General features: G+C 41.3%; 2 protein-coding genes across 3 annotated transcripts in view; both read left to right on the top strand.

Annotated features, from left to right (window-relative positions):
• Nucleotides 1–14,059, top strand: part of LOC124952174 (pituitary homeobox x) — a 29,161-nt gene extending 15,102 nt beyond the window's left edge. For both annotated transcript variants that reach the window (XM_047501630.1, XM_047501629.1), the window contains 2 exons: nucleotides 1,429–1,682; nucleotides 13,021–14,059. In XM_047501630.1, the coding sequence (XP_047357586.1) occupies nucleotides 1,429–1,682; nucleotides 13,021–13,860 (1,094 nt within the window). In that variant the 3' untranslated portion in view covers nucleotides 13,861–14,059. The remainder of the gene's footprint in view (nucleotides 1–1,428; nucleotides 1,683–13,020) is intronic.
• On the top strand, nucleotides 14,050–14,649 carry LOC124952232 (the record flags this gene model as incomplete). The annotated part of the gene is made up of 1 exon (XM_047501779.1): nucleotides 14,050–14,649. A coding segment is annotated over one exon (378 nt), but the record flags the coding sequence as incomplete, so codon positions are not given.
• Between the last annotated feature and the right edge of the window lie 351 nt (nucleotides 14,650–15,000).

Here is a 15,000-nt window from a genome sequence, read left to right as displayed (position 1 = left end):
AAATTGAAATATCCCTTGGAGCCTTGCGAGGACTTTCCACAGCTCTCTCTCTCTCTCTCTCTCTCTCTCTCTCTCTTTCTCTTTCTCTTTCTCTTTCTCTTTCTCTCTTTTTGGTTAACAACAAACACTGGGACAGATCCTCTCACTTCGCTCTTTATAATCCCGAGGACGAACTCTTCTTCGAGTCCAGCACGTTCCACGAAGAGATGGAGCTTACGGAACGCATTCTCTTTGCTAAAGTTTTTGCACGAGATATATAAAGAGAGAGAGAGAGAGAGAGAGAGAGAGAGAGAGAGAGAGAAAGAGAGAGGAAGATAAACAGAGATAAAGAAGTAGAGAGTCAGACGAAGAGATCGTAACTCTTCTTCCACGTCATGACGTTGCATAAATGTTAGGGTCTCTAACGTTTGCGATTTATTTTACACCTTACATCCATTTTCTTTTCTTGTTTCTTTCTTTTTCGTTTTTTCTTCTCTTTTTTCTTTTTCATTTTTTCTTTTATTCCTTTCCATGTGTATCAATAATTTTTTTCTCGTTTTCAATATGACACAAACGATTGCATTGAAATGTATCGTCTTTTATTTACATAGATCGTGTAATACATAAATACGATTACACACACATACACATACATATATATATATATATATATATATATATATATATATATATCGGTCAAGTTCAAGTTTTGAGTTTAATCGAGATAAATTTTGAAGTTCGAAAGCGGAAGAAAAAGTAACACATCGATTCGTCGTCATAGATAGTTAACGTGCACTGATAGCGGTACTCTTTGAAAAGGGAATCGATCGATCAAGCGGCTGTCAATTTCATGTAGAAGGGTAAAGAGGAGGGAAGTTCAGAGGGATGAAATACCCTCACCTGTCACTGTCGCAATCATGACAAACACACCCGCGTTGTCCTCTTCTTTCCTACGTGAAGAAAGAGGAGGAAGGTATCACCCTGTCGTAGTAGAGATTACCGGTCAAACGATCGGCGTGATCTATGATCGTTACTTAGACCCTGCCCGCAGACCTTATCTTCGATCGTACCTTTCCGGTGGGGTTGCCTCTTCTTTAAAATTCTTAGCTCGGATTTTTAAAGAAGAACCTTTAGATCATCCTATTAATTTAAATATCCTTTAATATTATCCATGTATATGTGACGAAAAAGTATTAAACATTTATTTAGATTTATTTGAGAGAGAAAGAGAGAGAGAGAGAATGACGTAAAACTTATTTTTATTAATAAATTAATTAAATTTATATCGATAAATATGAAAATATAATATATTCATTATATGTTATATTCAACGTATATATTATATATTATATTAATTATAATGTATTTATTTGGATCAACGTGATAAGGGAACAAGTAATAAATGTGTTAGGATTAGGAGTATATTAAATAAGAGTGAAATATTTTCAGGTATTGGAACGGCTGAAGTGAAACACGAGTTGGGTGCTGGTGGTGGTGTCGTATCACCAGACGGGGTTGTTGGCGTTAACGATACCGACGACAAGGACGGTAAGAAGAACAAACGTCAGAGGCGACAAAGGACACACTTCACGTCCCAACAACTTCAGGACTTGGAGGCTACGTTTATGAGAAACCGATATCCCGACATGTCGATGAGAGAAGAAATCGCATTGTGGACGCACTTGACGGAAGCACGAGTCAGGGTAAGCCCGTTGATTTTCAAACACGAATTCCTTTCTCATAATCGAACGATTGGATCTCGATTTCGATAGATCTATTTCGATAGGTAGATAGGTAGGTAGGCAAACAAACAAATATAACGTGTTTCTATGTATGTATGTATGTATAATATATATGTATATATGTATAATACATATGCGATACGATCTTCGTTCGATTTCGTGGAATAACGATCGTGTTATCGCGATGTACATACATACATATATATATATATATATATATATATATATATATATATATATATGTATATATATATATATATAAAGTCAACCTCGAACTGGAGAAACGCCGCCCCCCCACCCTCCACCGAGCTATTTTAATCCTGGAAAAACAGATTAGCTCGAGTACTTCCTGAATGTTTTTTCTTCGGACGGACACTGTGACCTTACGCGAGGAGTCTGTTCAGTTCGGAAATTCTGAAGGAGTCCTCTAAACGTTCTTCGTGTGGGGTTACAGTATACAAACGGGGTTACGGTATATCTAACAGAGAATGGTACAATGGGTGCATTCAGCCATGAAGTAGGAGTCGCAGTATCGATTACAACGACACAACGACACGAGTATTTTTCTGAGTTTTACGAAGGCTACAACCGACGGACGTAAAAGAGCCGTCGGCTAAGGTTAGCTCGTGTCTGTAGATATTTTCTATTTCTTTTTCTCACAAACTTATTTTAACACGTACAGACAGACAGAGAAACAGACATAACAGTTTCGAGATGGTTCTCTCTTTAGGAAAGAGAGAAGGTTATCGCTATAGGCAATAAGGTCTTGTGTAAGGACCAAAGGGTTAACGTGAAGAAGAGTCTGTGTTGCTGGTCACGTGTTTGCGAGTGAACGAGGTTGGTGTTGGGGTGGGCGGAACGGGTCGGGGATCGAGGAAGGCGATGTGGGTGGGAAGGAGTAGAGAGGGGTGGGTTTGCGCGAGCCACGAGGGAGGCTTTGCACGAGTAAGCCCTCGTGGATTTATAGAAGCACACATAGTAGCACGCTACAGTGTTCCCGCCACAGTCCTCCATACGCCATGTACCAAAATGCTGCAGATCCCAGTAGCGTGCAGTGTGGCATCGCTCGTTCGCAAACTGTAACGCCACGGGGAACGTTTCTCATTCTGAAAGCTTCATATCCTACCTTTCCTCTCTTACTCTAGCGAAAACAAGATTCTTGCTATCTTTCATATATATATATATATATATATATAAATACACATATATATATATATATGTATATATATATATATGTATATATATAAGGCTCAAGAGATCCGTTTCATTTAAAAATTTCGAACTAGGTAATTGTTCGTAAAGTATTAACATTGTAATGATAAGTAATGAAAGGTGAATTTTCTTCTCTCAAAAAAAGATATTTTCTTGCATTTAATATATATCAATATATATATACACATGCACACACATACACATACATATATATATATATATATTTTCGAGTATCTTCGCAAAGCACGTACCATCGTAAGAGTCGTCAGCCATCTTAGTTGGTCTTTCCCTTGGCCAATCCCTCGAGTGGTTAGCCAACAGAGAGTGTGGGTGTGGAATCCATAAGCGGATGAGAAATCCATCGTGCAAAAAAATGGGGGAGCCGAAAGCATGCCAACGCGAGGATAGAAAAAGACAGAGTGAAAGAGTGATAGAAAGAGAGAGACAGACAAACAGAGAGAAAGAGAGAGAGAGAGAGAGAGAGAGAGAGAGAGAAAGAGAGAGAGAGAGAGGACAGGCTGGCGCTGCTACTGCTGCTACTACTGCTGAGCTAGGTACAGTTATCTACAAAGAGGCAGGCGTATGTTTCGGTCGGTGGCAGCAGAGCGCGGCTGTCCGAGATAATCCGCCGGTGATTAAGACCATAAATCCATCGGCGGATTAGTATAGTTGCACCGCACACTAGCACGAGTTCGTCTGCTGCCGTTGGAATTGTTGTGTGCAGCTTCCACAAGCTGGACCAACAACCATTCGCATACACTAATACTGATTCCATGTATGCGTATGTGTGTATAATATGTGCGCGCGCCCTTATGCGTGTTTTCATGTATATGAATGTATGCGTCAGATACATGCAACACAAAGCACCTGGTACTTGTACCTGTAGGCTGTGCATGTACCTTCAGGCTATATATAGGAGAGCGTGAGCGAGACAGAATGAGAGAGAGAGAGAGCGAGAGAGAGCGAGAGAGAGAGAGACGGAGATAAAGGTAGAAACAGAGCTTACACGCCATGGGAATGGGAAATGGGACGCCACGGAATATAGGTGGACGCACTAACCGGTATGAGAGTGAGGATTACCGAGTGTCATCCGTATTCGGCCGGGTTAGCGGCTGTCAGCGGCCAATGCCGCCATCGCTATATATCAATTATTACCTTTGCCATCGCGTAGCCTCTTCTCGCACGCTCTGCGGTATGCCTCGGGTCCGATCGTCGATTTCCATTGACCATGCAAACGCAATCTACGGGAGTACTACCGCGGCTACTTCCAGGATATTCGGGGATTCCCGTTGATCGTAACCAACTCTGTGGTGTTACTCAGTCGATAAGCGGAAGCACGATTCAACAGATTTGAGGAAGATAATTATTTAACGTAAAAGTAAAATTCTCATACTCAAAGTAAAGTAATTTCACGATATACAGGATCATTTTTTTTAGGAAGGGCGACAGGAAGGGACAAAGGGGGACAGAGACGGGGGTTAAGAGAGAACATTGGACTTCGAAGAGAGGATATTAAAAGAAAGAAACAAAAAGAAAGAAAAAAGAAAAAAGAAAAAGAAAGACGGAAAAAAGAAAGAAAAAAAGAGAGGAAGAGACAAAACGAGAAAAAATCTAACTCTCTTTGTTGTTGTCGTTGTTGTTTTAGTTGTTTTTCCTTGTTGTTGTTGTTGTTATTGTTGTTGTTGTTGTACTATCCAAAAGTATTTCCATCGAGAGATGTCCGAATGGGAGATTTCCGATCTGACGGGACCGCCAGGAGGTTGTAAATTTTGGTGGAAGTTAATACCAGCGGCCCCGTGTGGAACGCGAAGTGGAAAATGTCGAAGGGCGAGCGTGGCTAAAGCGACGTGTTCCATCGGTGGATTAACGGATCGAATATTAACTCTGTCTCTCTCTCTATCACTCTCTCTCTCTCTCTCACTAAATACATGATCTTTCATCCCCCTTCTCTTCATTTATTTTCAAAAGGAAAAATTTTTCGGGATTTCATCGTTTTATCTAATCGGCCATAATAATCATGTAATCTTATAAGGTCCGAATAACAAATGCCTTTGTCGTATAAAAATACGCGGAATGTGTGTTCCTTATCTTGAAGAAAGTTCAAAGTCAATATATAAAGAAATATTTAAGATCAATCGATCGATAGTCCGTCCGATCGTACGTACAATCGATCGATCGATCGATTCGTCCAACTTCCGTCGGCTTTGTATATTCTATAGATTCGATCTCCTCACGGTCAATGATCTTTCTTTTGTTCGAAAAATTTTAATTCCGTCGCGTACGTCATCCTAATTGACCGTCAAAAGTCAAACATACACATATACATTTCGATGATCAATAGGAACCATATCTGATGAGTCCGTGACTGTTCGTAAATTACGAAGGAAGATTCAGAGAAAAAGAAAAAGAGAGAGAGAGAGAGACAAAGACAGAGAGAGAGTGAGAGAGAGAGAGAGAGAGAGAGAGAGAGAGAGAGAGAGAGAGAGTATTAAAAATCACGTTTTCCGCTTGAGCTCATAATCTCGTATAATCTTTTGCAAAGTTGTTAATACTCGCGGCTTACGGGTGTTAATTTAATATCCATACAGGTACGCCAACATTGAATATCCGAATCCCAGTGGCTGCGGGCTGTACGGGCCACTAGCACAGCGATAAAAAAATCCATAAAACTGGTCGTGCGCGCGAGCGCGCAGGGGGAAAGAGAAAGAGAGAAAGAGAGAGAGAGAGAGAGAGAGAGAGAGAGAGAGTACCGTTTTCTCTTCCACCTCCACCTCTTCGTCCTCCTCCTCTTTTCCTCGGTCTCATATGCCGTTCGTAACGTTCAAACGCCCTTCGACCCCCTCTGGTCCACCCCTCCTCCTCCTCCCCCCGTCTGGTCACCCATTTAATACGCGTTCGATCGCATTCCTCTGGTTCGCGCGGGTTTTCCACGATTCGAGTTAATTTTTTTCCTTTTTTCCTTTTTTTTTTGTCTTCCTTTTTCCCTCGTCGGTTCGATTTTTCCTCACCTTTTCTTTTCTCCCCTTTTTTTGTCTTTTTCTTTTTTTTGTCTTTTTTGTTTTTTTTTTCTTCTTCGTTTTCTTTGTTTTCCTCTTTCTTTCTTTCTTTCTTTCCAAAGAACTCTGATCGTTATAGATCGTCGTACGATCTAAATTGACGACTCTGTCAAGATATAAGCTACTTTTTAAGTAGTCGATCGAACGATATCGAAAATAAGTAATCGATCATCTTGCATTACGATAGAGAGAAAAATCCCTATTGTCGAGTACGATCGATATAAGAATTTTCGTGAGTGGATTCGAAAGATATCGCTTAAACTACCGGAACCGCTTACGGGGTATCTAATAAATTTACGAGACCCACGCGGTGATAGATATAATAATGTTAATAATAATAATAATCATAATAATAATAATAATAATAATAATAATAATAATATTATTTCGTTTCGTTAAAATTATCGAATTCAAATCTTTTACGATACAATCGTAAAGAAAACGATATGAAAACAAACACGTGATCTTTCCTTATCTCTCTTTTTTCTTTTTTCTTCTTCTTTTTTTTTTCTCTTTCGTACTCCCCTACGATTCGAAGCGAAAAGAAAGAGAGAGAGAGAGAGAGAAAGTGAGAAAAATAAAAAGAAGAAGAAAAAAGATGATACAAAGATTTCGCTTTGTTTTTTCTTTTTTCTTTTTTTTTTCTTTTTTTTTTTTTCTATTTCTTCCTCTTTCAAAATCTAAATTATTCCTTAGGTCATATCAAAAATTGATTTATAGCTCGCCCTATTTTTCTCTCTTTCTCTTTCTCTTGTCTTTTTTCTTTTTTTTTTCTTTTTTTTTTGTTCTTTTTGTTCTTTATCTTTTTCCCTCTTCTTCTTTTGTTCGTTCAATTACGCGAGAACGCTTTCATTTTTATGTCCAATGTCGAGAAGCGCAAAAAAAAAAAAAAAGAAATATTTGTTTTCTTTTTTCCTCTTTCTTTCTTTCTTTCTTTTCTTTTTCTCTTTTCCTCTCTTTCTTCCTTCGTAACGTTCGGACTATATATTCAAAGTGATGAAGAAATAAATCTGTTGGTTAGCGTTCTGCAAACGTTTTGCGGTTCCTTTAAAGTATAGACAAAGTTATCATCTCAACTATGGGAGTCTATATCTCGAAGATACTTTACAGGGAATGACCGTAATATGTCGTATCGTCCAAACGACGACATTCTCTAACCGGCCATCTTCCAAGCACGTGACGAATTTTCTTTCGTATCCACTCTCGATTCCTCCTCTCCCTCTCTCTTTCTTTCTCTCTCTCTCTCTCTCTCTCTCTCTCTCTTTATTCGTATGCATTCGAGTTTGCGCCGTTTTACATTCGTACGAAAGCGATATAGGAACTCTTTCTTCTCCCCGCAAACCAGCCAGCCAGCCAGCCAACCAGCCAGGCAGCCAGCCAGCCAGGCAGCCAGCCATCCAGCCATCCAACCATCCAACCAACGAACCAACCAACCAACGAACCAACCAACCAACCAACCAACCAGCCAGCCAGCCAGACGTGGACTATTCTCGTTGATCCATCTCGACGTTATAGTGAGATTTATGGAGACTCTACCTGAATGGTTGAAGACCGAGACTCAGTTCGAGTTAGATCCTAAGAGAAGGAGGAAATTTAGGGATAGTTTCTCTCCCACCCCACCCCACCCAACCCCATCCTCCTCCCTGTAGTAATATTAAAGACGCACGTTTCTTATAAAATGGGGGAAAAAAAGCAAAAGGAAAAGGAAGAGGAAAAACAAAACAAAAAAAATTGGTTAAACGTTTTAATTTTCTTCGATGCTTTTTACCCGCTTAGAGATAGAGAGAGAGAGAGAGAGAGAGAGAGAAAGTTCCAAAGAACACTAAATTTACGATTAGATATCGCGATTTATATTTAAGAGTAGTTTCGACGATAATTTCAATCTTTACATCAATACTATCGAACGACGCGAATCGCGATTATTTTAATATCTTTTTAAATCCCGTTAATTCTCTGTATCTTTTATTTACGAGTATATATCGATGATTTGTTAGAGGATCTGTTTTATTGCACGAATTAGGTAAATCCGTTAATGAGGGAGAAAGATATATGTATATGTCTCTGTGTATTTAACGAAATTTGTTAAATATCGATCAGAGAGAGAGAGAGAGAGAGAGAGAGATAGAGAGAGAGATAGAGAGAGAGAGAGAGAGAAAGAAATAGGCAAGTGGTAAAAGAAAGTGTTACGTGGAAATTGTACACGGATAGTTTAAAAGCTACGTCAAGAACTCCACTTATTCCGGATAAAACGAGGAGAGGAAAGAAAATCCTCACGAAGCCCCGGGAAAATCCGCGGCCATCCTTCACGGAATTTGTTTTTAATGATGCTTCGGAGCTTTCGAGTCTGTAAAGGAACATCCTTGAATTTTTCCACGACGAAGAATTTCCCACGGCGATCTTTCTTCTTCTTCTTGCACCCGAAAATTCGCGCTTTCTGCTTTATCGGCCGAGTTTTGACGATCAATTCGAAGGAACAATGATATTATTATTATTATTATTATTATTATTATTATTATTATTATTATTATTATTATTATTATTATTATTAAATACTTATATATTAATTAATTAATTTATCTTTTTTTTTAATTTTATTTTTTTTTTATCTTTTACTTATTATCAAACCTCTCATTTTATACATACACACACACCCACACACACACACACACACATATATATATATATATATATATTATTTTCCAAACTTGTAGTATTTTTGTCGTTGGCAACAGATTTATAAAGCCAACACCCTCATCCCCTCATCTCCGCCACAGTCCTCTTCCACTTCCGAAAAATGGTCGTACATCGCAGAATTATTGTTATCCAGTTTTCGAAACAACTGAGAAAGAAGTTTGAAGATTTGCGTAAAAGAAATCCTTGGGAATCCACGAAATATCAATGACAGAGAGAAACAGATAGAGGCAGAGAGAGAGAGAGAGAGAGAGAGAGAGAGAGAGAGAGAGAGAGAGGAGGGAGGGATATTTCGCCGAGCTTATTTTTAATGAAGTGAAAGACAAAAGTAGTAGATATATGCCATACCTTTTTTCGTTGCTGAATGCTCTCCTATATTATTTATAAGAGTCCTCACCCTCTCTCTTTCTCTATTTCTCTTTTTCTTTTTCTCGGTTTTGTTTCCTCAAATTATATACGTACAGAAGAGGAATTCATCTCTTTTACCAAAAGAAATGTCCTTTCCATGGATGAAAAAACACAGACACAAATGCACGTACAAAAGAGACTTATCACAGATACCTAAGTACATACATACGCGATATTTCAGTCTCTCTCTTTCTCTCTCTCTCTCTCTCTCTCTCTCTCTCTTTCTTTCTCTTTCTCTCTCGTATGCGTATGTGCGTGCTCTTGCGCGTAGATCTCGACTCTGTGGTGTGCGCATACGTCGCTAGAGACGGAGGGATGGTGGATAATATAATGATGGCGTCGCTCGACGAGGAGGGGCGGGGCTACGAGGGGATCAATATTATCCTCCTCCTCCTCCTCCTCTTCCTCCTCTTCCTCCTCACTCTCTCTCTTTCTCTCACATCCAGCAGGAACAGCAGTCGTCCCTTGCTTTTCCCCTCCAACCACCATTCTCGACTTCACCCTCCAACCATCCTTCTATTCCTCCTCGTCCTCCTTCTCCTTCTTCCTCCTCCTTCTCCTCTCTCTCTTTCTCATGTCTTACGATACGAACTGCCAGTCTCTCCTTCTCCCTTTCTCTCTCTCTCTCTCTCTCTCTCTCTCTCTCTCTCTCTCTCTCTCTCTCTCTCTCTCTCTCTATCTCATACGTCTGCGTCTCAATACGCGTTTCATGATATCCTCCAGGGCCAGCAACGAACGGAGTTTATACGCTTGACGTTGAAGAAAATTTTGCATTCATATCTTCTCGTAATACAGATTTCATCTTTGTTTATATTATTATATTATAATCTCAATTTAATATCTAATTAATACATATATATATATATATATATATATATATATATATATATATATGTATGTATATATATTCTCGATGATAAGAACAAAAAATGTACTCGAAATGTTATTCCTTGAATCGAATTGACAACTTGATAAGACACACCTTACACGATTTCATAGACTGAACTACATATACATATAGTTTACATATATACATGCATACATATATACATATATATATATATATATACCTAATCGTATCCTAGATACATCAAAGAACGATTGTAACCGTTTAGATAGTATTTCGAGTACGCACGTAGCAGAAGTTATAAACGTTTGTTAATCCGCGTCCGATCGAGTTGCGTTAATAGCGGAATACGCGTGACCGCGAAGTGCGGCACGAACAAATCATTGTTATCCGATCGTTCTCGGGCATTTCGATGCCGCTAAGTCACCCGGATTACAATGGCTCGTGAGCACCGAATATCGGATCGTTTCTCTTTATGGATGCCTAGGTAAGTTCGATTCGTGTGTTCGTTGATTCTGCTTTTGTGTGCGTACACAACGCATGTCACGTTTAAAAGAGAGAAAGAGAGAGAGAGAGAGAGAGAGAGAGAAAACATTACGATAAGAAGAGAAAGAAAAAGAAGAGGAGGAAGAAGGGGACAAGAAAAAAAAGGAAAAAAAGGAAGTAGAAGAAGAAGAAGAAAAAGAAGAAAAATAAAAAGTAGAGCTAGGATAATGTCGATCGTTTGAGGAAGGAGAGGAGTAAAGAGGAGAGGAAAGAGGAGAGGTTAGGGGGTTGGTGGCCAGTATCCACTGGCCGTGATGGGGAACTGGCATGGGGACAGGGACTGATTGATGAGACACCCTCCGGTCACGGTCTCATTACATTTATATAAGCTTTCGTAGATTGAGCCGTGCGCGCAGAAGCTTACACGGTGTGGCGAGGGGTCGTGATTTGATGAGGTTTTATTGCTCGCATGACGTGACCGGGATGGGGTACGGGGAAGGAGGTAGCCAGAGGAAAGAGGGTGGGAGGGAGGGGGGGGGCGCTGGGACCTTTGTTCCTAGTGTGACCCGACTGGAAAACATTCGATTCGATTTATTCCCGTCTACCGAATTGGCCCAATTGCTCGAACACAATTTTAAAGTAATCCCGTTACAGACATTACTACCATTATTAGTTTTGCAATCTAATTAGCTCACAATAACAGGCCGTTCTTTTTCATTTCTTTTCGTCGTTCCGGCACTCCTTGTTGTTTTTTTATCTTTCTTTTTTTTTCTTTTTTTTTTTTTTATATCATTTAACAAAACTTTCACTCGGGAACAATCACTCAAAAAAAAAGCATCGATGATAATAACGTCATACCGATTTTGAACTTTCTCTAAAGCTAAAGGCCTTTTAACACGGTACACTTAACTCTAGTCTAGTATAGTGCTTAAGTTCGTACCCAAGATCCGAAAGTTCATTCATCAAGTTTATGACCAAACGGATCGAGTCGAACGGGATCGTTCCCGTCGCCTCGTGCCGAGATTTTGCGATGCTGTTAAAGTTTATGGGCGCGGCCTTGTACCCATCTTCTTCGTCTCTCTCTCTCTCTCTCTCTCTCTCTCTCTCTCTCTCTCTCCTTCTTGTTCACCTTCTCCTCTCTTGTAGCTCTCTCTTTCTCTTTCTCTCTCTCTCTCTTTCTGGCTGTCTCTGTCTCTCTTCCTCCTTCTCTTCTTCGCCTTCGGAGTTTATTGATTCTCGAGCCGCGGCTTCTTTCCTCCACCGTAGTACCATTCTGTCCTATCGAGTTTACTCCCTCTCGGCTTACCGTCGTCGGCCCAGTCGCTCCCACCCGTCACACCTACGCCCTTGTTTCGCGAAACTCAATGGCGTCCCTTGTTCCTTCTTGCCAGAGAAAATCTCTTCTATCTTCTCTGGCGGAATACTTCGGTGAGTGAAGTAGAAAGGAGAAAGAAAAAAAAATATATATATATATATATATATATATATATATATATATAAATGAAGACAGAAAGGAGAAAAAAGAGGGAGGGGGAAGGAAAGAAGGAAGGAAGGAAATAGGGCAAAGGCCAAAATACGAATCAAATTGGAATTAGAAGAGAGAGAGAGAGAGATAAAGAGAGATAGAGAAAAAGGTTAGAAAAAAAAAAGAAAAGGATCGTTATCAAAGCTGTGGCAGCCATATTTGGAAATAATCGTGGAGGCATTACTCTTCATTAGAGTTGCTCTCCCTTTTCCACTTTCAATGACTCGTCGCGGCTCTTAGCGTTTCTACGGTAAGACACGATCGCAGTGGCCATCCATCTTGCCAAGGAGTTCTCTCCCAAAACCCACTACTCTTCTGTCTCTCTTTCTCTTTATCTATTTTTTCTGTTTTCTCTCTCTCTCTTTCTTTCTTTCTCTTTTCTTAGGAACCCTCCTCCGTATGCCGCATTTTCCCGGTGCTTGCCTTACAGTTACGCGAGAGCGACGTGTATCTGAGCGCAACCAGCCGTATAATTGTTAGGGAGGAGAGGTCGAAGCCAGGGAGAGAGAGAGAGAGAGAGAGAGAGAGAGTTGGGAATAAGGAGGGTGGAAACGGCTGACGAGCTTGCTTCGAGAAAGCTCGGTATCGAACGCAGGAGTACGAGAGGGACCGCCTTGAATTAACGCCATCATATTTCAGGATGGAGGAGGCTCGTACAGGGTTTCCGTTGCCATTTGTCTCGAGACACGCTCGTCCGTGCCGGCTGCGCTAGCTCATGCTTTCTCTCTCTCTCTCTCTCTCTCTCTCTCTCTTTTCTATGTAGCGCTACATGAGTAATATCACGAGCGAACGAGTCTCCGGTAAATCTGGCGAAAAGAAGAAACAACTATGGGGCTCCAGGCGAGAGTTCCCCTTTCCCTTATATCTCAATATATGAGGGACATTCGTTAACGAGAAATCTTGAACAGTAAGAAGGGAGTACGCGGCTTTTGGGGAAGTCGATCAGGGATTTCCTACCTTCGAAAGTTTGCATATTTATTAAGAAAGAATGAACGTTTTGTTTATACATTGAGTTTTGACAAATATGAAGAATTTGAATTGGTTATTAAATTGGATAATTGTCTGTTGATATAGGTGTGGTTTAAGAACAGACGAGCAAAATGGAGGAAGAAGGAACGGAACGCTTTGAATGCAGCAGCCGCAGCCGCAGACTTTGGAAAGTCGGGTTTCAGTACGGCCAGCTTGAATGGATTTATCGGACAACCATTTCCAGATCCAGATACGCTTTATAGCTCTTACAGCACGTACAACAATTGGGCGGCTAAGGTACCGTCGCCTCTAAGTAGCAAAACATTTCCCTGGGTGAATACGTTGAGCTCGGTTGTGCCGACCGCCTCTCATCATCATCATCACGCTCAAGTCAGTCCCGTGAATTGCTTCAACGCATCGACGTCGGTTGCTGGAAGTCACGTAAGCGGTATGTCGGTGTCCGTCGGCCAAGCCGCTACCTCAATGTTACCTGGAATGAGTTCGGGATTGGGCGTAGCGGGTTCCCCGGTAGCAGCATCGAGCGCAGCGTGTCCTTACGCGGCACCAGCGGCGCCACATCATCCTTATGGTCCGCCGGTTTACACGCCGCATCATAGAACAGCCGCACCGCCCGAAACCTGCACGGTCATGACGTCGAGTAGCATTGCCTCGTTACGATTAAAGGCGAAGCAACACAGCAGCGGTTACGGTGGTTCCACTGGTGGATCATTCGGTGGTGGTGGTGGTGGTGGTAGTGGTGGTGGTGGTGGCGGTGGTGGTACTACCGGTGCAACTACCGGTAGCATAAGTCCAGTGAGTTCAAGGGCGTCCTCAGTCGGTGGTGGTCTCAGTGCCTGTCAATATGCCCTGACGACCGGTGGCGGTGCGAATCCCCATTCGCCTGGTGGCCCCGAGGCTCATGCGACCGCGAGAGCTCAGGTCTGAGGCGAAGCGGGGGCTACGTCTAGCCCCCATCATCACGGTGTACCTTCTAACTCCGGTAATAGCATTGGTGCTAGCGCGGCAGCGGCCGCGGCGGCCGCAGCTGCCGTTGCGGCAGCCAATCAAGTCGTTCTAACTGGTGTTAACTCTCAGCAACAGACTAACGACAATCAGCTGAGATCGCAGGAGTGACCCAGGCCTAGGTCCGCCGCCTCGCCGACTTTATCGTCGACGCCCTCTTCGACCACCTCGCACCCGCATTACCTCATATACGACGAAGATGGGACCACGGCGGACCAGAAGATAGAAGAGGAACGAACGGCCGCTAATCTCGAGAGTGCCGCAACCCTACAAAACGAACAAATAGTTTCCAGTACGGCCGGAATCGGCGTTGGTGTTGGTATAGGTGGATCCGCTAACGCCACCACAGCCGCTGCCACAGGACTGGCCGGTTATTGGCAACACGCAACTACAGCTACCAGTTACTGGCCATCTCTATTCGACTGCTGGACCACACCACCAATCTCTTCCGGTTCTCAGAGTCTTTCTCTGCCTCGTGACGACAATTAAATCGTTCATCTTATTACGAGACTTATTGTGCCGAATTATGATTCGCCGCCATTGGCTCTTGACAGTTCACTAATTATTTATCTCTGGTAAATGTATCCTCTTCTTCTTCTTCTTCTTCTTCTTCTTTTTTCTTTTTATTTTTTTCTCTACCCCCGTCATCCATCCACCCCCATCCTCCATTTTATTCGTTCAGTGCCGGCTCTGTATACATATGTATATATACATATCAGTGAATTTCTCAACAATTTATATATATATATATATATATATATATATATATATATATATATTTTATTTTGAGATTAAAAAGAGAAAACCCGTGCGTGCAATAATTCTTTTAAGCCTTCGAGTGCAATCTCTTTCTCTTTATTCTTTTTATTTCTTCATTTATTTTTTCGTTTTCTTTTCTTTTCTTTTCTTTTTTTTTCCTTTTTTTTTCTTATTTTTTTTTTTTTTCCTTTTACTCCATCGCATATACACAGACTTACCAGTTGGGAAGAGAAACGAAGAACACGGTGAATCAGTGAATCTTATTACTCGTCGTTCCTCGTTAACCGTTTAACTGATCGACGC

This window comes from Vespa velutina, chromosome 10 (genome assembly GCF_912470025.1).
Source record: "Vespa velutina chromosome 10, iVesVel2.1, whole genome shotgun sequence".
Classification (NCBI taxonomy): Eukaryota; Metazoa; Arthropoda; class Insecta; order Hymenoptera; family Vespidae; genus Vespa; species Vespa velutina.
This window is presented reverse-complemented; position numbering and strand designations above follow the sequence as displayed.